General features: G+C 54.7%; 5 protein-coding genes across 5 annotated transcripts; 3 read left to right on the top strand and 2 right to left on the bottom strand.

The window, feature by feature from the left end:
- Nucleotides 1–1,689: 1,689 nt before the first annotated feature.
- On the top strand, nucleotides 1,690–3,726 carry rhp7 (DNA repair protein rhp7; the record flags this gene model as incomplete). The annotated part of the gene is made up of 3 exons (XM_036637224.1): nucleotides 1,690–1,862; nucleotides 1,917–1,944; nucleotides 1,999–3,726. 3 exons carry the CDS (start codon nucleotides 1,690–1,692, stop codon nucleotides 3,724–3,726), a joined length of 1,929 nt encoding a protein of 642 aa, XP_036497981.1.
- Nucleotides 3,727–4,646: 920 nt separating this feature from the next.
- Nucleotides 4,647–6,318, top strand: PFA3 (Palmitoyltransferase PFA3; the record flags this gene model as incomplete). Its single annotated transcript, XM_036637223.1, has 2 exons — nucleotides 4,647–4,794; nucleotides 4,880–6,318. The coding sequence occupies 2 exons, from the start codon at nucleotides 4,647–4,649 to the stop codon at nucleotides 6,316–6,318; spliced, it is 1,587 nt and encodes a 528-aa protein (XP_036497982.1).
- A 529-nt stretch (nucleotides 6,319–6,847) lies between these two features.
- On the bottom strand, nucleotides 6,848–10,108 carry CGCS363_v005373 (Uncharacterized protein; the record flags this gene model as incomplete). The annotated part of the gene is made up of 3 exons (XM_036637222.1): nucleotides 6,848–7,021; nucleotides 7,080–9,294; nucleotides 9,348–10,108. 3 exons carry the CDS (start codon nucleotides 10,106–10,108, stop codon nucleotides 6,848–6,850), a joined length of 3,150 nt encoding a protein of 1,049 aa, XP_036497977.1.
- A 1,677-nt stretch (nucleotides 10,109–11,785) lies between these two features.
- On the top strand, nucleotides 11,786–14,795 carry CGCS363_v005372 (Centromere/kinetochore protein zw10-like protein; the record flags this gene model as incomplete). The annotated part of the gene is made up of 9 exons (XM_036637221.1): nucleotides 11,786–11,953; nucleotides 12,008–12,326; nucleotides 12,378–12,560; nucleotides 12,610–12,767; nucleotides 12,817–13,189; nucleotides 13,238–13,769; nucleotides 13,817–13,936; nucleotides 13,986–14,188; nucleotides 14,266–14,795. The coding sequence occupies 9 exons, from the start codon at nucleotides 11,786–11,788 to the stop codon at nucleotides 14,793–14,795; spliced, it is 2,586 nt and encodes an 861-aa protein (XP_036498111.1).
- A 4,596-nt stretch (nucleotides 14,796–19,391) lies between these two features.
- On the bottom strand, nucleotides 19,392–22,586 carry CGCS363_v005371 (1-phosphatidylinositol 4,5-bisphosphate phosphodiesterase 1; the record flags this gene model as incomplete). Its single annotated transcript, XM_036637220.1, has 1 exon — nucleotides 19,392–22,586. The coding sequence occupies one exon, from the start codon at nucleotides 22,584–22,586 to the stop codon at nucleotides 19,392–19,394; it is 3,195 nt and encodes a 1,064-aa protein (XP_036497978.1).
- Nucleotides 22,587–25,079: the final 2,493 nt, after the last annotated feature.

The following is a 25,079-nucleotide window of genomic DNA, read 5'->3' as shown; positions in this document are numbered from 1 at the left end:
CGGACTTCCGGTCGAAGAGGAAGGAGATGATGAGAGTCGTGATCTCACAAGAAAAGGATGAAATAGCCTTCTCAATAGTGTGATTCACGCGGAGGTGAAGGTTTGACACCGGACAGACAGAAAAGTTGGGATGGGGGAAGGGCGGGACAAAGCTCGGGATGTGTGTGTGGCAAACCGTAGCGTCTCAGTCGCTTATCGCCGAAAGTAAGCACCCTGGCTGGTACAGCTGCCGGTTGACAGATTGGGCAGTGGGAAGGGGAACTGTGACGTGAGCAGCAGGAGCAGGAAATTGCTGCAGTCTGCTGTGGATGCGAGAAAAAAGGAAGAAGAAAAAAAGAAGATGGGTGACAGAGAAAAGTGAGTGGTGAATGGCGATTGCCACCTGTCTGCTGCTACTCCTTTTTGTCCAAGCTGAAAGGCCAATCGCAAGAGGAAAGTGGGAGAGAATCTGGAACGCGCTGAGAGTAACCCCAAAAGTCGGCCTCACGAAAAAAGAGGACCCTCTACGCGCAGTCACATGACCTTCCCGAGGTCCTGTCAAGGGAGGAAGGCGTCTAGAAGGTGTGTCTGCCTGAAGTTTGGGCTTAGAAGGGTTAGCTGGTGTGCTGGTCTCTTTGAGCCTGCAGGGTGCTTTGAGTACCTACCTACCTAGGCGGGCGAAAGCAAATGGAAGAATGGAAGCATGCAAGCACTTAGACAGCCTCCGCTGGGTGGATACTGCCGGACTTTTTACAATTCAATTGCCTCTCAAAAATTGCAAAAGGAGGGTATTTTTGCATTTCAACCTTCTCATATTGTAATTGCAGCAAGAAAACCTTCAGTCGAATAGCCTGCTGCCAAAGAGTGATGACGCTTCAAGCTGCAGAACAACCTCTCGATCTCCACGCCCCTGAAGCTCCAGCGAAGCAGTTCGATTTGGGGCGATCGATCACCCCGGCCGGTCCCCGACGTCTCCGGTGCAGTGGCTCCTGCCCCACGCCTTCCCGTTGACTTGCCTACCCCACTTCAATTAAACCCCCTGGCAGCTGCCTGGCGTACGGTGTGCATCTTGCAGCTAGAAAACCACTTTACACGGTATGAGTTCACCACTATCCTCTGTAAAGTCGCCGAATGGATAAGATTAGCGATCAATTGCACAGTGTGACTGCAAAGTGGATCCCACCAGAGGCCGAAGGGATAGACGGCAGGTAGGTATCTGGAAAGAAGGCCATCGAGAAGGAAACCACCCCTTGGCCTGTCTGTATCGACGTCTTTGTCGCCTTCCCAATTTGCCCCCCAAGACATCACGATTTTTTCCCCCTTCAGACTCGCCCAGACGCGTCTCAAGGCAGTGTAAACACAAGGACGGCATTGACAAACACCATCCGACTTTGCCATCAATTTATCCATTTGAGGTTAGTCTCTCTCTCTCCCATCCCCTACTTTCCGCCCATTCGCAATATTGTTTGCTTCCTTCGCCACTCTGGAGGCACTCACCTAGAGGCACTCACATCTGGAGGATCTTTCCATCCACACCAAGTCTCCAAGTCTTCAATACTGATTTCTCTTTTCTGTCATCCACTGCAGGCTGTCCTAGCTGCGGAATTTATCAAAGCAATCAAGCATTTGAGAAGACCATACGCTTCTCTGTTGCAAACAGCTAGATTGAGATCAAAAAATCTCACAGCTGCTTAAGCAACACCATCCGGTATGGCGCGGCCTTCTCGTCGTAGAGGTCAGCAGGCGAACCAGCCTCAGCCTCAAGCACAGGGTCAGAATGGGAACCAGCCCCAGCCTGCCCAGCAGAATCAAGCTCCTCAGCAAGCCCAACCCGCTCAGCAGAACATGGCACCGGCTAATGTCCGCCGCCACATCTCTGGACCGTGAGTACTCACTCATTGTGATCTTATGTTCTTAGTTGCTAATGTTTTTCACAGGCAGTCAGCTTTGACTGATTATCTGGCCGTGAGATTTCCTTTCATGATTATCGCATGGCGCATACACTGACCACTGCCACAGTCTCACAACATCTCTGCCAACCAGATCCGCCGAGATGCTGATCGTCGTCGCGCTGCTGCTGCTGAAAGCCAGCAGCAGAACCAGCCGGACGAGGAAACTGACGAAGAAGCCAGTCAACCTGCTGCAAGTACTCGCAAGGAGACAGAAGCTGAGAAGAAAAAGCGCCTTCTGAAAGAGAAGCAGGCCATTGCCAAGATCAAAGCTTCCAAGAAGTTCAAGAAGCGGAAGCGCGACGCAGGCGATTCCGAGGACGACGATGACATCGCTCGCGCCTTGATGGAGCAAATGTCTCAGCCCCTACCGGGCCAGATGGACAACTGCGAAATTTGCAAGAAGCGTTTTACGGTGACGCCCTACTCCAAGACTGGCCCTGACGGTGGCTTGCTCTGCGCCAAATGTAGCAAAGAGGCTGCTGCCAATGACAAACAACCAAACAAGAAGCCTCGGAAGGCTGCTGCAGGAGGCGGAGGTCGCCGAAAGGTCCAGAGCAACATCCTCGACGGAACTTACCACACTGGCGCGAAGAGATTGACAACACTCTGCATAGAGACCTTGGCCAAGAATGTCGACCTCGCAGACAGCCTCGGAGAGCTCCCTGACCATATCGTCGATAGAATCGCTCGATTGTTCTCCAAGCGTCGGCTCTTGAACCCGCAAACCCTGGCACTCTTCCTACAACCCTCTTCCTCGTTCATCAATATCTATGATGGCGCAAAGCTGGGCATGGATGATTACATCGGAATCTTCCAGGTTGCGGCGAACCTGAAAGGATTCAAGGCGCGTAATTCGATTCAGTTCAAGGATGAAGTCATGGAGTATCTTCTCGAGCGCGATACGCAGCTCACATCTTTCTATCTCCATGGAGCCAACCTGCTTAGCGATGATATGTGGACCAGGTTTATTCAGGAGAAGGGTGCTTCCTTAGAAGAACTTCGCGTCTACTACACGGACAGACACTTCGGAGACGAAATCCTGGCTTTACTCCCGAAGAACTGTCCCAACCTCACCAGACTGAAGGCCTACCACAACCAGAAGATTACCAACGCCGGCATTAAGGAGATTGGTGAGGTCAAGAGCCTCCGGCATCTGGGCCTCCACCTGCAGAACCGCATTGATGCCAAGGTCATGGCGTCTACGATACTAAGCATTGGAGGAAATCTGCAGACGCTTTCTCTGCCATTGTTCCTCGACGCTACGGACGAGGTCTTGGCTGCTATCAAGAAGTCTTGTCGTTCTCTCAGAAAGCTCCGGATCAACGACAGCGATAAGCTTACCGATGCTGGCTTCGTTGATCTTTTCACCAACTGGGCCAATCCGCCGCTCGAAAAGATTGATTTTCAGAAGTGCTGCCATGTTGATTCCACCAACCCGCGGGAGAACCCAGAGAAGGTCGGTCTTTGCTCTGACGGACTTCGTGCTTTGATGAAGCACTCGGGTCGCAAGCTCAAGGATCTCAACATTCACGCCTGCCGTCACATCACGCGCGAAGCTCTGGAGGACGTCTTTGGGAAGGACAACCAATACACAGAACTGCTCAAGCTCGAGATCAGCTTCGTTGAGGAGGTTGACGATTACATCGTCGGCTGCATCTTCCGCAGCTGCCCCAACATCAAGGAGGTGAACGTATTCGGTTGCATGAAGGTCAAGGACGCCCCGGTACCCAGAGGCAAGGTGCTCGTTGGCGTCCCCAACGCTGTGGGTATGGTTACCGAAGGCAATGCGGACTAGATGCATACTGGGGGGGCCTTTTCCTTTCTGGAAAGTGTTTGAGTATACTACATGGGTCGGCGGAGAGGCATCATTTGGAAGATGCATTTTGCACAGGCGAGGACTCTATACAAGCAGGCCATGACAATTCGCAGTATTATACCCTTCTTTCAACGAAGGTTCATCAGAGAGTCGGTGGTTACTAGTGTGTTCCTGTTCATTAGCAGGCGTTGGGGGGACTTCTTTTCTTTGCTCTGTTCAGCTAGGAATACCCTAGACACCAATGAAGAACAAATCGTACTTGACAGTCTGATAGCTCGGCTCGGCGTAGAGAAACTCGGCGTTTCTGCGTGATGACTTGCGCTTCTCGGAACTGACTCTGACAGTAAAGCCGATACACACGGAAGAACGCAACGGGACCGTTTCTAACATTCGGGGTTGTGGCACCAAAACACACTCGCAACAGACGGGAACCCGGGCTAAGGTTGGCAGACTGGATAGGACACAGACACCGCCACGAATCCACCCGGAGGCGGTAAAGGTCAGCTTAGCTCAGCCTCAGCTCCCTGCGTAAGGCAAGGCCCAAATGTAACGGGGCAGCGGCTTGCGGGGCCTTTGACTGCAGCGTGCTGCGTGCCGTGCTGCGCGAGCGCACCCTTCGTGCTGGCGTTGAGTCTCCACTCTGAGTCCCGGCACCCTGCTTCGTGGTGGTGCTGGCCTAAACTTCCCCTGATTATTCGTATCCAACCAGCAAGCAGGCCGGTCTGAAGCAGCGCACCACTACCTACGGGCCGCCCCTTCTCGCCCACGACCTGCCAGGCATTTGCCCTTTCTCGAATCCCTCCCCTGCCGCCCCCGACCGCCATGATATTTCTTCCCTTTTAGTCTCTCTCCGAGTGAATTGGATGGATCTTGACCCTCCACAACCGTCGCCCGAAAACATGTCTCGACGCTGGGCGCGAAAGGTCGAGCGCTGCTGCTGCACCTTCGCGACCTACATCCCCTTATTCTTCGTCTACAGCTTGACCACATGGGCCGTATGGGTGGATGTCACCATCGGGTCCGCGCCCTCTAAAGCCACTTGGCTAGGTAAGTCTATACCGTGACGTCGGTCGCGTGCCATTCCCGCCCGTTCCCTTCGTGACGAGAACTGACGCTCTCCTCCTCTTCACAGGCACAGGTTCCTCTACCCTCGCCGTCCTCCTCTATGGCCTGCTCAACTGGTCCTACACGACCGCCGTCTTTACGAACCCCGGAAGCACGACAAACGACAATGGCTACAGCACCCTACCGACCGAGGCCCCTCCACCGGCCACGTCCTTCACCGTCAAGGCTAATGGCGAGATCCGATTCTGCAAGAAGTGCCAGGCGAGGAAACCGGACCGCGCCCATCACTGCTCCACCTGCCGTCGATGCGTCTTAAAGATGGATCATCATTGCCCTTGGCTGGCGACGTGTATCGGCCTGAAGAACCACAAGGCCTTCCTGTTGTTCCTCATCTACACGACATTGTTCTGCTTCTACAGCTTCTTCGTCTCGGGAAGCTGGGTGTACATGGAGGTCATCAACAACACGACGTACGTGGAGACGTTGATGCCCATCAACTACGTGATCCTCAGCGTCATGGCCGGAATCATCGGCATTGTCGTCGGCGCGTTCACAGGCTGGCATATCATGCTGGCGAGTCGCGGACAGACCACTATCGAATGTCTGGAGAAGACTCGCTACCTGTCCCCGCTGAAGAAGCAGATGCAAAACCAGTTCGTCGCCCAGCACAATGGCGAGGGCGTCCCCCTTCCAGCTTACGGCCAGCAACTGCTCGACATCCACGCCAACGCACTGCCAGGCATTACGCGACCCGAAGAAGGCGAAGAGTTCCGTGGACACCCTGGGGCTTCGAGGCCAGTACACCAATCCTACGAAGAGATGGAACGCGATCGCGCCAAGAAGCGTTACGAAGAGTACCTTGACGAGCAAGACTCTGAGAAACTCCCTAACGCCTTCGACTTGGGGGCAAAACGCAATCTCTTGCATCTTTTCGGACCTAAGCCGCTCTTTTGGTTCGTCCCCGTCTGCAACACCACCGGTGATGGCTGGTCATGGGAGCCCAGTCCTAAATGGATTGCCGCGCGTGAGAACCTGGCCAGGGAACGTGAGGAGCAGCGCGCCCGCGAGATCAACGCCGGCTGGGGTACTGACGAGCCGCCGCCGTCTTTCATGCGTCCCGCACCCACGAAACCCGACGGTGCCGGCCGCCACTACCTCACCACCCCGCCATCACCCCCGCCGCCCGCGAACGGTAGCCGCAACGACGCGCGTAAGATGCCGTCCAAGGCCGACCGGGTTCTTGGCCGTGATCCCAACCTGTACGCCGATGGCTTCCAAGAATCTATGCCGATGCGCAAGCTTAGTCCGCGCGGTACGGCGCTCGAGGAGGAGCTGACGGACAGCGACGTCGATATGGATGACGCGGCGGCGGCGGAGCACCGTGCCATGAACCTCGTTACCAACGGCGGATGGGGGAGGAGCGGCGCAAGCGGACTGCTGCGGAAGAGCAGCCCCACCTCCCCATCCTTCAGGACATCGCCGTCTAACGACGACACCGTGGACTAGATTAGAAATGCGACACAGGAAAGAAACCGGGAGGTATGTGACAAAAAATGATGATGGCGGGTTAGAAAGTGATATCCAACGCATATTCTCATCGGCGGGTTTGCAACGGCTCAATGGGAGGGGCATGACTGCGGCGTCGCTAGAGTGTATACGCATCCATGTACGATTTTTTTTATTGCAAAGGCGGGGGAGGGCCAAACCTCGGAAACTCGACGGATGGAGCATCTCAGAGATGTATATCGACATTTGTTTACCATTGGTGTTGGGGAGTGTTCGACTTTTTTTTCTTCACTGTCAGATTCTTTTCGCCTTCACGGGGCATCATATCCGATGAGGGACGGGAATGATAATGTTCGGTAGCATTGCCGTCACGAATTACAAGACATGTCTTATTAGTTCACTTGAATCTTACCGAAGAGTAGAGCATGAGTGCTTTGTTTGCTGCGATTCGGGAAAGTGATGTTTATGAAGGCTGTGTAAACTACATCTATCATTCCTGATCTCTCTCTAGTCTACCTCTTTGGCCAGATCACTCAGACTCAGAGTCGCTATAGTCACCCTCGCTACCATCCTCCTCATCATCATCCTCGTCATCTTCGTCGTCTTCGTCATCGTCGCCCTGGAATCCGTAGTCGTCGTGGAAGTCGGCCAGGGGCTTCACCTGGGTCTTGTATCCCATTTCCTTGAAGGCCTTGTCGATGTTCTGCAAGAAACATGTTAGCGTTATTGTCATCTCGACTTCAATCCGGGAAAGAACATACCTCTTCAAGAATCGGCGCGCAGGTGATGACGACGTTGCTGGTCTTGGGCTCGAAAAGCGGCATGATGAGCTCATTGAGCACGGCCTTGATCTGGTCGTTTGTGACGTCGCGGACGTCCCGCATGATCTTCTTGTGCCAGTCGAGCGGCAGGTTGCGCACGACGCCGAGCATGAAATTCTGCGCGGCCGCCGAGGCCATGGTGGACTGCTCGTCGGCGAACTGCACGACGACCTGGCTGATGGCGCCCTCCTTGAGGTGGCGGTCGATGGGCGTCTCGCCGTCGGCGATCTTGCGGATCGTCTCGCGCGAGGCGGCGAAGGCCTTGCTCGCGTCCGGGGAGCGGTAGACCTTGTACTGAATCGTGCCGGCGTCGAGCTCGCGGCCAAAGTACGAGCCGTACGCCAGGCCCTGGCCGCGGACGGAGTTCCAGAGGGGGCCCTCGGCGGACTCGAGGTAGCCGATGGCGACCATGATGGCGGGGAGGCGCGGGTCCTCGAAGGAGGTGATGCCCTTGGCCGTGCTGACGCCGAAGGAGCTGTCGGCGGTGGTCATGGGAACAATGACGGCGCCAACCTTGCCTGGCTCCTGGCCGTCGGGGGTGAGGAGGGTGTGGGGCTTGATGATGGGGATGAGGTCGTTGGAGCCCTTGAGGTTGTTGCTGAGGATGTCCCACGCGGCGATGGGTTCGGGCAGACGCGATACGTCGGCGGTGACGAGAACGCGCACGTTGTTGAAGGTGAAGAGGGACTTGCGGAGCTGCTCGAACCAGGAGAGGACCTTCTCCGGGTCCGAGGCGATGAGCTTCTTGAGGCGGCGGAGATAGACGGCGCGGACGAGCGCGCGCTTGGCAACCGAGTAGGATTCCTTCTTCTGGTGGATGGACACGTCTACCTCGGAGGCCATGGACCTACCGTCGCGCTTCATCTCGGGAATGTCGGCAAGGTGCTTCTGGACGCCAGCCTTAAGGCGCTGAATATCGAAGACGCTGTCGAACATCATAGTACGAACCCAGTTGATGACCGTGGAGTACTTCTCGCGCTCGATCTGGAATTGGATCATGACGCCGTCTGGGTCACCGTAGTCTCTGGTGGAGCGAAGGCCATAGCTGATGGTATCCTGTTCCAGCTCCATGACCACCTGCTCGAAACCGACCTTCTCTCCGTCGCGCATGATGGGCGTGTTGAAGAAGTTGTCGTTGAAGATGGGCAGCAGGGGCTTCAGCTCAAGAGGCACCTGGGACGTGCCCAAATAAATCGTCAAGTGAACAAAGTTGGTCGGGACGCTCTCGAACTGGATGAAGAGGGGGTCTTGACCTTGCTTGGAGCCATCGATGACCTTCTGCGCGGCATTGTTGGGCAGTCCTAGGCTCTTCGCCTTTCCGGCTCTCGCCGTGTCGGACTCGATAAAATGGATGGATTCAGTGCCGGGAACAGGCCATTGGTCGACGACAGCAGCAGGAATAGGCTCATCGTTCTTGGCCTTGGCAGCCTCGAGACGCTCCTTGAGCTTGGCCAAGCCCTCAGGGCCGAGCTTCTCCTTTCTCTCAGCAAGTCTCGCCTCCTCCTCAGCCTTCTGCTTCTTCGCAAGCTCGTGGGACGGCTTGCCAAGGATGGAAACGTGAGGGGCATCGGAGATCCACTTGCGGAGGAAATCCCTCCACTGCTCGTCCGTCCACTTCTCAAGAACATCGTACTCTGACAAAGACTCCAGCTCCTTGAGGGTTGAGCCGTCACGCTTGCCGAAAAGGTAGTCCGTGATGATGTTGGTGGAGTAGAAGCTCTCTGATTCTTCAGCCTGGAACTTGACCTGAAGGCGCTCGCGGTGAATGCATGAGGTCAAGTACTCCATATCAAGAGGCTTGTCAGCAACCTCCTTGAGAAGGTCGATCAGTCTCTTCTCGACAAACTCGAGCTTCTCGGTCTCGACACCAGTCGGCTGGAACCAGATGACAGAGTTCGGTCTCGCATCCCACCAGTATGTAACTGAGCTAGCGAGTTCTTCTTTTTCGACGATAACATTCTCGAGGATAGAGACAGACGAGCCACAGAGATAGGTCAGCAGGACATTAAGTGCCGACGTCGCTATAACGTCGTTGCAGTTGGGGCCAAAGAAGGCCACAGTAATTTCGCCAACCGACTCGTCTTCTTCAGGGAATTCGGCCGTCGTAATAATGGACTTCTCCAGAGCTGGAGGCTGTGCAGAGTCGATCCACGGTCTGAAAACACACGTCAGCATGGCAGGGTTCTAGCCGCCTGATCGTCATCTTACCTCTTGAACGGCGCGTCCAGGGGCGGCAAATCGTCCTTGATGCTCTCCTCGAACTCATCCAGAATTTGCAACAGATTGTCGTGGTCTGCCTCGCCGATGATAACGACGCAGAGGTTCTTGGGCTGGTACATCTCGCGATGGAACGAGCGAATGCGGTCGTTCGTCAGGACACGCAGCGCATCAGTCATCCCACCGGTCTCGTAACGAAAGCCAACGTTCTCAGGGTACAGGAGTCGGCGGGCCTTGAGATCCATGATCTCTGCGCTCTTAAACTGGACCGCCTGCATCTCCGAGTACACGACACCGGCATCGTTGCCCTCTCCGTCAATGTGATGCACCTCAGTCACACATGCCTCGTCAGTGAGAATGGGCAGGACGACGTGCTCGAGGTAGACGGGAAGAATCTGAGAGAAACCTTCCCAGCCAGCGCTCTCGAGAGTGTAGGCTGTGTGATCTGTTGCGGTCCAGGCGTTGGTCCCAGAGTAGGCTCGCGACGCCAACTTGTCGAGAAGGCCCTTGTAGCGGTAGTTTTTGGAGCCCATGAAGATCAGATGCTCGAGGGTGTGGGGAGCGCCGGAGTCATCGAGGATTTCGGTTGCGAGAGTGAAGTAGCCGTTGGTCTTGGGACCCTTGCGATCGGCCACAATGACCTGCATTCCACTTCGTTCCGATACATACTGGCTGATCGTACAAGGAGCATAGTCGGTCTTGAAGCTCTGGATCTTGCGAAACCGCGGCTGCGGCTTTGCTGCGGGCGACATGATATTTGAGTTTGTTGCTAGCTTAGAGTAATAACTTCTGTCCGGATGTAAGTAAGTATGCCTAGCAATCTCTTGAGGTAGGCGAGATTTCTAGAGAAGACAAAAGTCCATATTATAAGGGCGGGGAAGTGGGTGAAAGAGGAAGGTAATCAATGAGCCGGGGGTGTCATCGGTAAGGTAAGGTAAGGTAGTCATAGGCAAGCGCTTTCAATACGCGAGGAGTCAAAACAGACAACAAGCAAAATATTGTGACGACTGTCAAACAAATGAGAAGACAGCTAGAAAGGGTTTTCCAATCGCACAGGGATACGACCGGCCGCCAAATGGGCCGTTGCGTGCAGCGAGATGATGAACGGACGGATGCAGAGGTTTGTAACACAGTGTTGGACGTGGGTTGAATGTAGGTTTCAGGGGTACGAAATCTGTGTGCGAGACTGAGTTCAACTCGCAAAACAACATACGTTGTCCAAAAGCTTGGCAAGCTGTAATCTGGTTCGTGGCATGCGTTGTAGAAATAAGCAACTATTACAGCAACGGCAATAGCAATAGCCGCTTGGCCAGCTTTGAAGCTCGACATTCTGGCAACGATAATAAACGCAAGGTGCTTTAGGAATTTCGATTTAGATCAAAGGAGCATGCTGATTGAAGAGCAAGACTCTGTGCAGCCTTCTTCCAGATGCCATCGCGACATAACCAAGACCGGGAAGGTGGGGGATGAGTGACACAGAAGAGGGGCCAATCGGGCTCTCCATGGTAAAATTGATGCCTAGAAGACAGAGGAGGTAAGACGAGTAGAAAATGCAGCTGCTTACCTTACAGATAACCGCTTTGCCAGCCTGATGGACAGTGAAAGAATACACCAATGGGGTTTTTCCAAAGACACTGGCCGGCCCGTGATAGCACGAAGTAGCGGTTACCTCAACCGCCCGCCACAAAAGTTGCGAAGTGAGGTAGAAATAAACGACAAGCCGTGGATGTGCCGGATGTCGATGGCTTGAGTCCTGCAATCGCGACCCACGAATTTGCTTGACTTCTGTTGAGTTCTCCGTTTCCAAGTTCCCACAACTTCCAGGTTCAATGTGTCGTCGCGGGGCACGGGAACAATAGAGATGTCGGGTTACCGAAGAGGTCGATACAATGAGAGCACTGACCTAGTTGCCCCTCCATCGGCCAGGGCAGGGGAACGGTGGAGTTTATCTTCCCTAGCTGCCTTCTTTTTTTTTTTTTTTTTTTTTTTTTCCCTACCGTAGCACGTTTGGCGGAAAGTCAGGCTCCGATTGGCCTCTTGCTGCCCTTCTCTATCTTATCGTATCTTATCGCCAGCGGGCCGCTCGGCTGAACTTCGGAGAAGATCACTCAATACGTACCGTTCCGACACGGATTGTGACGTGGGTTGTTCAAGGTGGTATTCGGGACAGCTATGCCATCGGTGCCAAAACTGCCCATGGTTCATTGCGACGATGCAATGCCCTCTTGCTCATTAACAGATATGAACGCTCGCTAAGCGTAGAAATCTCGAGAGTCTCAAGAATTACCGACACACTACTTTCTTGCACGCACCCGATCACCATTTACTACTCGACCTCGAGCGCCATCACACCGACCTGACCCAGCCCCGCGACGATCGAGCTCCACGAAGCTATTGCCACAGTTCGCGCCCAACCCCGGATCGCAGAAATGGCGAGCGCGACCGAGGCGCAGGTATCTGCGCAGCTTGGGGACGCCATTGTTTCTTTTGCTCTCGAGGGAAGCTTCCCAGACGAGCAGGTGTCGTCCCTTTCGCTTTCGTCTTCCGATCTGTCACCGGCGATCGATGCGCTGGAGAAGGCCAAGGGGGAATTGGAGGTATCTTAGGGCCCTGCAGCGGACTTGAGCGACGGCCCGCTGATGTGTGTTTAGACCGAGATCCATACGATAAACGAGGAAACAAAAGGGGACGTTAGCTCGTGGGTGAGCAACGCAAAGTCGCTACAAGAAGACATCCTGCGATCTAAGAGGCTGGCCGATGATATTGTGCGACAATCAGAGGCTCCACAGGTCTCAGGAAAGGCCATTCAAGATGCCGAAGAACACATACATTTTCTGCAAAGAGAGGTGATGTATACGGAACAGCTCCACGATGCGCTCAGGGGTATCCAGCATGTCAATGAGCTTTTGGGGGAGGTTGAGCAGGCCATGAACGAGCGGCGCATCATCGACTCGCTGCGGTGGTTGGAAAGTACGGGAGTCTTGCATCGACGCAGATATGGATAATGCTAACAGGCAACAGAGTCGTGGACCGAGTTGGATGCCGTTCCTGTCAACAAGAAGACTTGCAGAGTCATGAGGCTTCTTGATCTGCGCGCGTTCGAGCTCAAATCCAATGTTCATGATGTCTTTGACCATGTTTGGGCATCTCTTGTCCATACGGATTTACAAGCAGGGTCCCTCTCCATCTACGGAAAGCTAGAAGGTAGGCCTGCCACGAACACGTACAATAAGTCTGCTTCTAACAGCACCAGGGGAGCAAATGACCCTTTCAGAAGCCATCATCGGGCTTCAGGCCTACAAGGAGGTCGAAGACAGAATGTCCAAGCTATGGCACGAAGTTGACCAGGCTATTGTGTCGCCAAGAATGGATGCTGAAGCTTCTTCTCTTCCTTCGATTCGTGCAAGCGAGGTATGCACTCACTGGAGTCCGGTATCTGGCCCCTCTAATAGCTTCGCAGAATGTAGTGGAGTTGAACGGCGAGGCCGGCCGGACAATAGACGAGCTATTTACAGACCTTCGCAAGCTGGTCGAGTTCCTGGCAGCTAGATTGACCCCCGACCTCCTAATGTTCTTCAGCCCGATCATGATGAGCGACCTGGTTCCGAGACTGATCAAGGTCTGGCTGGACGGTGCGGTTCCTGCGACACTAAAGGACATCGACCGGTTCCAAGCCGTGATCCAATCTGCGCGAGGTTTCTGCGAGGTTCTCGAAGAAAACGGGTTCACAGGCTTTACAGAGCTTAAGGAGTGGGTTGGAAGCGCACCATCAATTTGGCTCGCCAAGTGTAGAGAAACCGCACTTGACTCTGTCCGCAACCAGCTCTCGAATGGTTTGTAACACGATTGCCAAATTCACCTCACTTGCTAATACGTCTTAGGTCTGGGCGCACCCAAGCAAGTCGAGAAGGTGGAAAAGCAGATGGTGTCTCGCTCAGAGGGCAAGGAGTTGACAGCAAACAACGCAGCCGCCGGGGCTGCAACAGACGATGACTGGGGTGCTGCGTGGGGGGTCGATGACGAGCCTGCCGATGAAAAGGACACAACCCAGCAAAGCCAAGAAGAGGACGACGGAGCAGACGCCTGGGGTTGGGACGATGAAGACCAAGGTGCAGATAAGAAGGAGGAGGAACCAGCCCAGCCAAGTCTGGAACCAGCAGTCGCGGACGAGGACGACGCAGCCGATGCCTGGGGCTGGGGAGACGAAGACGCGACAGAACCGGCGCAAGAGCCTGAGCCTAAATCACAGCCCAGGAAATCGCCCGCAAAGAAGGAAAAAATGGCAACTCCAGCAGGAGACGAGAGCAGGGAAATGGTGCTGAAGGAGATCTATCACATATCGTCCATGCCAGAGCCAGTACTGGAGCTCATCCTCGCCATATTAGAGGACGGTGCGGCTCTTACTCGGCCAGAGTGAGTACTGCATTTTACCTATCGAGACATCAAACTAATGGCCCTAGATACGAGAACAGTCCTGTGGCAGCCGCGGCACCGGGCCTGTTCAGCTTACCAACATTTGCACTGGCCATGTTCAGAGCCGTTTCACCACACTACTACGCACTTGATATCGGCGGAAACATGTAAGTCTCGGCCTCGCCAACAATCCTTTTCAGTCTAATTAAGAGACAGGTTCCTTTACAACGATGCCATTTACTTGTCCGAAAAGCTAAGCGAGCTGGCGTCAGCGTGGAAGTCGCGTGCAGACCTGACGACACGTGCACAAAACATGTTGCGCATAGACAACGACATCAAGAGCCTGCAAAACTTTGCGACGCGCGCATACACTAATGACCTCGGGGTGCAGAAAACGGTCCTTCGAGATCTGTTAGGAGGTAAGCAACATTAGGCTGGGCTGATGATTACCCGTTCGCGCAGTAGTACCAAATGCGGGGCTAACGCGGACGCACAGGCGATCAAAGTCTGATGCAACAGGATGAACTAGACAGCTGCGTGGACTCAGCAGTAGCGCGGGTCAGATCCCTGGCAGTGACATGGGAATCGATTCTCTCGCGCTCCGTGTGGTACCAGGCGGTGGGGTCCCTCGCAGATGCCATCTCATCAAAGATTATCAGCGACGTGATGGAGTCGTCTTCCATCGGCCAGGACGATGCTTACAGGATCGCGCAGCTCATTGCCAAGATCACGGAGCTGGACGACCTCTTCCTCCCGTCGCGGACGGCAGCCTCGTCGGGGTCCGGCAAGGACGAGATCCCGACGACGGCGCAGTACGCCGCCACGTGGCTCCGGCTCAAGTACCTCAGCGAAGTCCTCCAGTCCAACCTCAACGAGGTTAAGTATCTCTGGTGCGACAGCGAGCTCAGCCTGTACTTTTCCGCGGACGAGGTGGTCGACCTCATCGAGGCTAGCTTTGACGCTAACCCGCGGATGAGGGAGACCATCCGGGCGATTCGGGAGAACCCAAGCCCCGTGCTCGCCTAGGGGACCGGACGGGTTTGCCGGAGGGCCCGGGCGGTCAGGCGCAAGTCCCGGCGAGTCCCAGTGGTGTTGACATGGACGTTTACAGATTAGGGACGGACGTAGCCTGTGCATGTAACTGAGATGAGGAACGGGGCGACATTGGAATTGAAGGCAACACACGCGCGCACCAAACGTAGTCTAGGGTTTCTTGTGTATTATTCCATCGTTCTGGCGCGCATCAATTCGTTCCCCTCCAATATCGAAACCTCGAGTATACCACCCCCTTTCCTGGAACCCGTAAAACCCGTCTTTAATCCAACCCAAAACGGTGCATCTCCATGCCTTTTAGCACCACACCGCATGCTTCGACCGCGCACACCCACACCCCCCTGGCTCGCAGCTCGCGTCTTGTTTCTTCCCCGCACGCACGCCCCCCCTTCTCCACACTCTCCAACGCAACGACTAAACCCTGTCGGCCTCGGCACCTTCCACCCCAAATCTCCACTTTGAGGAATTGGAGAACATTCTGTGTGCTGCACTGCTCCCCCTCATTGCCGTCGTTATTTTTGATTTTATGTTGTCCATGTATCGCGAACCAACAGTGTATCATCTAATTTAATCTCATCACTTGTGAAGTTTCTCGCCTCAATGATGTTGAGTCATCCCCTGGCAAAGAAACCCGGGGATATGAGCCGGATGCGACTCTGTCAAATGTCACTTCATTAAAGACACGCGTGTCCCTTTGCTCAAAATTATCTCATGGATCGCGATCTAGACCGTCGCCTCCCCTTTCCTCAGTGTACTGCGTAGTATGAGAGCAAAAAAAGCCCGACGAAATACTACCAAGGCAGAAGAACACCGACAACCTTGGAAAACTTAATTCCCCCGGTCGATTCCTTACAGTCCCCATTCCAGCTTGGTTTACACCCCCTTTTCCTCCCCCTCGTCTTCAGGTTTCTTGATTAATCTCCAAGCTTCCGAAATAGAGAGAGACTTGCCGTCCTCACGACACCTTTCCGCGGCACGCCGTACACCACCCGCAATTCCTCCCGGAGCAGTTCTCCCCTTAGCTCCAAACTCTACAATCAAAATTTTACACGTCAACCTTGTTTGTTCTCATTTCTGGCTGCTCACTTGGACCCTTCTGCCAGCCGCCAGGGGCGAAGGAGCCAAGCAAAAAGAACGACGCCCCCCTTCCGAAGAACACAAAACGAACGTTCCATGCATGGGCGGTCAAGAAGGAATCGCGATGATCTGCCCTGCCCGTCAACATCCCTACCCTGTCCAATTCCGCCCTCCGGGTCGCCCGTCGCTTTTGTGCATTCCACCGTCTACATGCTTGTACAAATTCCCCTCCTCGCATTCTCATCCCAGACTGCGTTTGTCAAAACAGGCCATGGTAGTTTGCCTCACCAGCCTGGCCCGTTACCAAATTCCCTCAAAACTGGTCATGTGGTACACCACTGACAGAAAAGAAGTATCCCGCAGTTCAGATACTTCTGCGACGTTGACGTGACATTGCATCCGGCACATCCTTCTCCGCACAAGCCAAAATCCATGCCAAGCAACCGTTCAGCAGAGACATGCCCGCGCCCAGCTCTCGTTCTGGCCCTCCCGCAATTGATCAACCCCCCGCACCGCACCGCACCGCACCGCGCCTCGCATCCATCCATCCATCCGTTATCTTTCATCCAGTGAAAGACCAGTTCTCAATTCTGCCTCTCCTCGCATCCGGGCTCTGCATTCGCTCACTGCGCTCCTTTCTCCCGGAGCTGCCTCCGGATGCCACGGCAAAAACGGGATTGGCGGCTGGTCCCCAGTACCTCGTTACGTCAAATCCGGCCGCCAATTGACCAATGCCCTTCGCCCACAGTCACCATCATGAACGCAACGTTCAATCCGTGTACCTCTGCCGCAAGTCCCGTGCTTTTCCTTCCCCTCTTCAATCGCGAACTTCCAATCGCCCCCAATCACCTGACAACGGCCCGACTGAATATCTCGACCCATGCTTCCTCTAGAACCCTTGTCCGCCTAGAGATGACGCTCTATCAAGCTGGAGGAACCTCATCGAAATGTGAGACAATCGTCGTCTTCAACCCCCGGTCCCAACGCGGAGATTAAAAGAAGCGACCCCCAGCTCTGGGAAAACAGCAGGTCCGCTCCCAAAGTCCTCTCCGGAGGAAAAATTTCCACCTCATTCCTATAGAAATCCTTTAAGCCAGGCCGAAGCACAGCCCACAGCGAGGCATACTTACAACGCCCAAATGGGATGGGCATGCTTGCTCGTCACTCAACTCCAAGACTTTTGCGTTGTTTCCTATACCTTGTTGTGTACGAAACCTCCCAAGACAAGATAGCTTCCTCGGCGATATTGAATTGAGAAAGCTCGAAATGTGAAGCACGGCCCAGCCCCAGCCCAGCCCGCCATGGCACCACTTCGCTCTTCGCCAGAAGAGGGGGATGTCTTGCACCACATCTACCCCCTCCCCCTGCTTCCTAGACACCCCCACTAAGCCACATGTTGAGGCTGGTAAAATGATCGCAGGGTGCACATCTGGAGTAATCACTGCTCGCAGCAATAAATGTATGCGTAGCCTTTGCCGAGTGTGGCTTCGTGGGTGTTCACATACACAGAGCGTGGGCGTGGTTCAAGACGCGGGCCCCCTAAGCAAAAAAAACCGCCCCCAAAACCTTAAATGTGGGAAAGACGATGATACAGCATGGTAGAAGTGCCCCCCGTTCCCCCGACCCCACGCATCAAATCACCTTTCAAAAAAAAAAAAAAAAATTGTCTGATCTCGATCGATCCGTGCTTGGCAGACGGCCTGGAAGGCCTGGAAAGGGGGAGGAAAAGGGAGAGCAGAGAGCGTACACGTATTCGCAAACGGAACAAAGCCCCCAAACTTCAACACATTCGCGAAAAGATACCAACACACACAGAGAAACTCGACGTCTGCCTAGCTGCTTGGCCCCCCCGTAATGTCAAGACCAAACCTTGACAAACCCCCAAAGTCAACTTGCCCCCTCTCCCTCATGAAAATGCAATGTTTGAGACGCCATAACACGCTGTTCCTTCCCCCCCCACCCCCCCCCCCCCCACGGCCAATTTCTACTCTCCATCCTGCCTAAACTTCCCATAACCAAGCACACTAAAACACACCGCCAACCTCAAAAAAGAGAAGCAAAAGTACCTAACTTGCCTTAAAACAAGCTGTCCTGACGAACGACAGACAACCCGTAGCCATAATTAAACAGACTTTGCCCACCCCGAAAATGACGGGATGGGAAAGAAAAGGCCGCTACCGAGGAGAAGAGACAGACCTCTTCCCCTCATCTAATCACAGCATTCCCATGCCACAGCGGCCGTAAGCGAGGATGGATCCCCCCATTTCCCACCGAGGCCCCATCCCCCCAAAAGCCAAACACCTCACAACGGCATCACAATCTCCCCATGAACAGCAGATAAATACATCATCATTGTCATAATGAAATAAACAAAGGACAAACCTGCCCCGCCCCCGTCCGGCAAATGTTTGTTTGCCCACGGGTTGCAGCACAGCTTGCCTTCCTTATTGAGTGTCTCATAAGCTTCGTCAAGATAGCAACAAAATATGCTCATAAAGTCAAAACGCCGGTTCCTCGTAGACCTGGCCATCCCGGCCGGGCCACGCCAAAACATGAATGAGGTCTCTCTTTTCTCCCTCACATGGTTCTCTGGGTTCGTCCGTCCACCCATTACCCAAAGAACAAGAGAGAATTCCCCGCCCGGCCCATGCCATTCCACACACAGATGATCATGCTTCACGTCAATGCTAGATCCTGCCATGCTCCCCCCGGCTTGCGGACATCAAGGCCCTCCCGCAATGCTTATTCTCCAACACATGCAATTGCCGCCGATTGCCCATGCTACTACCGGTTCATGTCCAACGCCATCAAGAAATCCATGCCTGTGTAGAGATGAGCGAATGACACTTCTGTTCCCCCCCAATTGTGTGTACTGTGATACCATTCATCTTGAGAAACAAAAAGAAAACTTTTTTTTGCCTATGGTCTTTTCTCGACTCTTGCTTTCATCTCATGTCGGATTGATCCCAGTTCTATGCTCCTTCCCGTCCTCGACATGTGGTATATGCTGCTGTCCGTTCCCATTCAAAGTCAACTACCCGGCTCCTAGGCTCTCGGGGTGACACACATGCCCATATTCGCCGTCCCAGTGCAATGATTATCCCATACAAAGGAAATTGAAATGCCCGTTGGTATCCCTAAAAAACCTCGCATCCTTCAAGGAAAGCGGGTGAGCGAAAGAAAAATAGTCGTAGACTACACCAGGAAGTTCTCATCCATGCCAGTTGTACGCCGCAGTCGAATGCCAAAAGGGGTATTGATCGCACATTAGATCCAAAAAACTGGCGCGCGCTGTGGGAATTCTGTCTTTTTTGGTTTCGGCCGTGTCATTTCGTCCCGGGGCTGCGAGCCCGGGGATGTTGTCGTTAAATCTCTGTCGATACTGATACAAAACTTGGTAGAAAAGGAAACGAATTTATGCCAAGAAGTGAAAGTCGGAGGGTTGTAGCATGGTACAGAGAGGAACGCATTTGGCCCAATCAGAGTGGGCGATTAGCCCAAGGAGCCGTCGTAGCTCGATTTGTCCATGCTGGACTTGGGGCTGATGTTGTTGGAGCGAGTCCCAAAGATATTGGAGACGCGTCCGATGCCTCGCGGCTTGCTGTTAGTGCTAGTGTTGTCCGCGTTGTCTTCGGGGTTCTCAAAGAGAACCGTCTGGACAGAGTCGACGCTGACACGGGTGAATAGTGTGGAGAAGAGGTACTGCTCGCCATTATGATCAAACAGCGGCAAGGTGCGGTAGCCACGCTTAAGGCCACTGAGCTTGGCGGTGTGCGTCGCAATTGGAGGCCGATCATTGTAGCTCTCGCCGTTGTGGGAGAGCTTGACCGACAGACGTACGAAGATGAGCTCGGGAAACTTGGTCGTGACCTTGAACGTGAACTTGCCGTCAAAGATGGGGTTGAAGCCGTTCTCCTGAATGATCTGGGTTCTGTACTTGAGAGGCGAATCCGAGACCGACGCCATGGTGGGGTCCACCTCCATCTTGTCCCTCTTGTCGTTGGGGTGGAATACTTCAACCTCGACGTACGGGTCAACGGGCTTGTTGGCCGGCATGCCGTTGGGTCGCATGAGTTGCTGCGCCGAGATCACGTCGATGCTGAAAGTCACCTCCTTGCGCTCTCGCTTGCCAGACCATTCCTCAGGCAATCTCTTGATCTCTCGGAGCTCAGTAGGCTTCAGCACATATCCGGATCTGTCGGTGCCGCTTTCGTACATGGCCTGGTTGATTTGCATGCCGAGGTCGAATGTCTGCCAGTTGAGAGCCGCCATTTGCACACCCTTGCGCCAGTAGCTGATCGGGTTGAAGTTGTTCGAGGTGATTCTGGTGCGATCGGGGTAGACACGCATCATGTAGCGCATGTTGTGTCGGTCCATGGCTACCCTGTCCTCCTTGAGACGGCTGTTTCTGAAGAAACTCGATTCCATGAAGGAGAAGATGTGGTTGTAGGCCTTCGCATCAGCAGTGTCGAATCCACCGAACTTGAGTCCTGCACAGTAGACACCCAAATCTCCAAGCACCTTGACCGTCTTGTTCGAAGACCTCTTCGCAGGCACACGCTCGCCGGCGCTGTCGTTGTCGCTGGTGCTACTGCTCAACGCGTCCTGGACCTCACCCTCGGTAATGGTGTTAACACGGCTCTTGCTGACCAATCGTCGAGTGGAGTGGCTCGGGCTGAGGATCGGGCTCTGAGGAAGAGATTGCGAGGGGATGACGCTGTTGTCGAGCTGTACAGGCTTCGGGTACGGCGAGGTAAGGCTATTGCCTCGTCGACGACCAGTGATCTCCGCCGGCTTAGATTCCTCCTTTGGCTGAGGGCGCTTAACCTTGATGAGGACACGCTCCTTGAGCTGCTCGGGGGTCGGAAGTCTGTCGGAAGAGGCGTCGAGGGGCTCGGTGACAAGTCGGGAACCGAAAGTCTCCTTGATGATGCGGGCCATCTCGGCCTGCTGCGGCGGGGAGCAGTGCACCTCCAGGGAGATCCAAAGGGGGTAGCGGGTTTTAACGAAGGCGTACTTGTTGATGGTCGTCATGGTTTCCTGGAAGCTGATCGAGGTCGTAAGAGTTCTGCCATGGTTGACAGTAGGCTGGCCATCGGCGCCGTCCCAGCAGTCAACTTCGACACAGCGGCAGCCGCGGGCAAGGGCTGAGATGTAACCCTCGACGCTAGACAGACCGGCAACCTGTCGGCCGAGCAGGTAAGTGTTGTGAGAGCTAGAGATAAAATACTCGTTCAAAGGTCGGTCCAGGGTATACTCCTTGGGTTCCTTGTAAACGGGCAGATTGTAGGTGGAGGTCAGGAAGGCGGCAAAGGCGGCGTCGCCCATTCGGAGGCCATCGACGAGGGAAGCGTCAAGCTTTTCGGCATCTTTGGTACGGAACTTGCGCGAAAACTTGGCGTACAATGCTTCCCAGGCGGCAAGGTCACCATCGATGTTCTCGCGCTGGACTTCGCGCAGGAAGCCGAGAAACTCCTTGAGGGTAAGGCCAAGGTCTGGAGAAGCCGCGATCTGGTTGTAGATCTGGCGAATGTCGTCACGACGTTTCATGTAACCCACAAAAGTCTGGAACTCGTAAAAGTTCAGACGACCCGTGTTGGTGACATCAGCCGCATGGAATTTGGCACGCAGCTGACTGGGCGAGGCATGGATGTGGAGATTCCGGCAGACCCGCTGAACCCCGTCAAAGTCAATGTCGCCTTCTTCAATAGGATTCGGGTGCTTTTCGCCGCCGAGGCACTGCTTGTTCATCTCGGTTACCCAGTAATCGCGGATCGCACGGTCATTAAACGCCATAAGCGAGGCCATCATGTCTTGTCGGTGCTTGGAAATGGCCTCAAGTGTGGTGACCCAGTTGTAAAAGGTGCTGTCGTCGTCGGCAACAAGATGCATCATCTTGGTCTTGGACTTGTCGGGCACGGCGTACATGATGGAGAACCACCGGCTCTCCTCAGATTCCGGAACGCCGTAGTCAATGCGGTACTGACGAATGTCGGAGCCGGTCCTGATCTCCTTGATGTCGTCAATGTATAGGCACTTGTGGGGCCTGTTCTTGTCCCATGAAATCTTGGCCGCTTCTTGATCGAAAACGAGGACGAAGCGCTTCTTCCAGTTCTTCTTGGATACCTTCCTGATCCAGGTGCCCTTGAGCAGCTGGAATGGGATGACAGGGCCGGCAGTGGTGTTTGAAGGGGAGGTGGAGCCAGCGAGTGAGGCTGTTGTGCTATTTGAGGAGGATTCTCTGAGAGCCCCGTCGAGGCCGCCGATCAGAGACCGGAGATCGTCCATCTCATCGACGAATTCATCGTCCGAGTCGCTGTACGTGGCAAGGTCGGGTGGGGCCGTGTTGTTGCTGTCGCTTCTGCGCCGGAGCATGCCAGGACCGACACTGCCATCACGGCTGTTGGGCGCCGCTGAGGACGTCCTGCGCCGAGAGAACCTGGCAGTAGCTCGGTTGGAGAGGCGGCGGATGATGTTGTTACCCTTGCTCACGGCCTCTGACATGGCACTTGGACTGCCCACCAGGGTCTGGCCCAGTGAGTTGTCACTGGTTTTCCTTGACAGAACCGACTCTGGTAGTTGAAAAGAACCTGTAGAGAACTGGTCGTCTACAAGCTCTCGTCCCCTGTGTTCAGGGGATGCCTGGACGGAGCTGTTGCTCGTCATGACGGCAGTCTCTGGAGACATGATGGGTGAGCCTTGTTGTGAGCTTGAGGCCACGGAGGAGGAGCTAATGGCTGAGGCTGGTATGGTAGACTGTGGTTGTGTTGCTGTTGCTGTTGTTGTTGAGGGGAGATTTGTCTGTACACGGCTTGGGCGTGTGCGCCTGAGCTGTGAAGTCTGAGGTGTCATGGTAGGTTTGCAAAGGGGAGATGGCGCTGATATGTGTTGTGTAGGAGTTGAAGTAGAGGACATGATGGTCGTGGGGGTAGCGTTTGCTACTGAGGAGCTTGAAGAGGTCCCGGGGGAGATCCAAGGCGGACGATCTGTCGTTTATATGGAAATGGTGAGTGTTGGAGACGGCATCCTTGGAGAGGTGGTCGTGTGGAACGGCCCGTAGAGGGATAGAGAATGCGGGGAATGCGTGGGAGAAGTCGATCCTGAGATATAGAGGTGGGCGTTCCACACACACGGGGCCTATCTGGCAGGCTGGGATTGCTCAGGAGGGAAGCAGCAAGCGTGGGGAGAGCGGTGATCGTCTGCAGCGCCGGGCTGGGGTCGGCGGCGCGCTGTGCGATGGGATGCGATGCGGCACACTTAAGACGTGACGAGAGACCACGCGGGTGGTAAGGTATGGCGTGGAAGGTCGTCAACGGAGGTCGTACAGGGTACTGACACTGCAGGAGACGAGGCAGGCGTGGCAGGGCGGACGGGCAGTGTAGGATGGGCCAATTGTGGCCGCAGTTGTGCGTCCTTCGTCTCGGAGCTCCTGTCTCTTGTCTTTTGCTGTAGTGGCCTAAAAGCAGCACTGCAGAAGCTCACGGCAAAAAGACGATCGAGTGATGTGGCAGGCGGTATGCAGGTCGCTGAATGGGGCGTATGTCCAAGTTGGGGTCGAGGGAACCGACAGCATTGGCAGGCCGCAATGCAATGTTTCCGCAGCGGATGCTCGTTCGTTTTTTTTTCTGGTCCCCCTCTACAGTCTTCTCCGTAAGTCCCTTGCCAGCTGGTTGCTGGAGTTGCAGGTTCCAGATACAATCCCAAGTCGGGCAGGGTCGTGTCCGGCAGAGAATCGAACGTGAATCGGGTGGAAGGTGGTTCGGCGCAACAAGAGTATGGTTGCTCGGGAGGGTGCGCGCGGGCGCAACACGCGAAGCAGCAGTTGCAGATGAGTCAATGGGGAGATTCCTCGGGTCGGAAAGTCCCAGTCTGTTGCACACAATGAGTTTCTCTTCTGATTTTGAATTTGTCTTCTCGCGCAGCAGTATGCCGTGTGCGGGTGCGCGGGTGTGCGAGTGCAAGTTGAGAATGGAAAATGGTTGTGGGTGGTTGTTATGTAGTTGGACCAGCAATGTAGGTATGTGTAAGGCCAGTCGTTGGGCAGTGGTGGTGGTGGTGGTGGTGGTGGTGGAGGTTTATGAGTCGAGGTGCAGTGGGTGCGACTTGGACTGGCAGACTGAACACGGACGGGAGTGCGTGGTGGCAGTCAAGTCTTATGTGGGTGGGAGCCGTAGTTGGGGCCGGGAAATTATGAGTAGGACGGAGCGGGAAGGAGGCATAGCCAAGAGCTTTATTTTGGAGAAGGGCAAAGACCACCAGGAGCAAAAAAAAGATGTCAGGGTCAGGAGAGGAGAGAGGGTGGAAACGAAGGGAAACGAACAAGTCCAGCGCCGGTAGGGTACGGATAGGTAAGGTAGGTACCGGCACCAAAGACGCCCAAGCCAGCGCCAGCACCAGGTGGTCAAGTCAAGTCAAGGAGAGGTGTGTGTGTGTGTGTAGGTATGTGTGTGTGTAAGGCAAGGCGAGGCAAGGTACCTTACTTGGACTACGTAGCGCGTGCCGGGTCGAGGTAAGGTATCCGTACTCTTGGTGGAGGGGACTGACTGATTGAGAGGTGAGGTACCTCCTCTGTAAAAAGTAGCGTAGAGCAAGTTCTGATTGCGAGAGCCGGGAGTCCCATTAGAGAATCCAGCGCAGGTGCCAATCCCATCCAGGTCCCCCGGGGCAGTGACAAGGAACGACAACCCTGGTCCGTCAGTGAGAGACACAGTGGACGGGTGGACAGCGCAAGGCATTCGAATTGGGGGGACAAAAACACACACAGAAAGACAGAGAGACAGCGAGAGAGCGAGCCAGGGGGGGGGGGGGGGGGGGGGGGGGGGGGGGGGGGGACTTCCATAGAGCTGTGCTTGCAGGGAAGGTGTGGAGGCAAAACGGGAGCGAGCCAAGATGGGCGCCCAGATGGATGGGAAGGAGGATGAGGAGGGAAGCAGTACGTACCTGGGTTTGCAGTAGCGCCGTCATGTACCCTCAGGCGCGGCGCTCATACAGAATTGTAAGGCAAGGTACGGATGCGATGCGCTGCCCTGCCCTGCGGACTTGAATGTGGAGGGGGTGCCGGGACGAGAGGGGAGCCAGAGGAGGAGGGCAACTGAGGGAGTGCGACCTGGTAGTGGTGTAAGGCCAAAGGCTCGTGGGTACGGATATTCATTCGCAATGGGCCATCCAGCAGCATGTGTA

The sequence above is a fragment of the Colletotrichum siamense genome (assembly GCF_013390195.1).
Source record: "Colletotrichum siamense strain Cg363 chromosome Unknown KSG_Cg363_contig03, whole genome shotgun sequence".
Classification (NCBI taxonomy): Eukaryota; Fungi; Ascomycota; class Sordariomycetes; order Glomerellales; family Glomerellaceae; genus Colletotrichum; species Colletotrichum siamense.
This window is presented reverse-complemented; position numbering and strand designations above follow the sequence as displayed.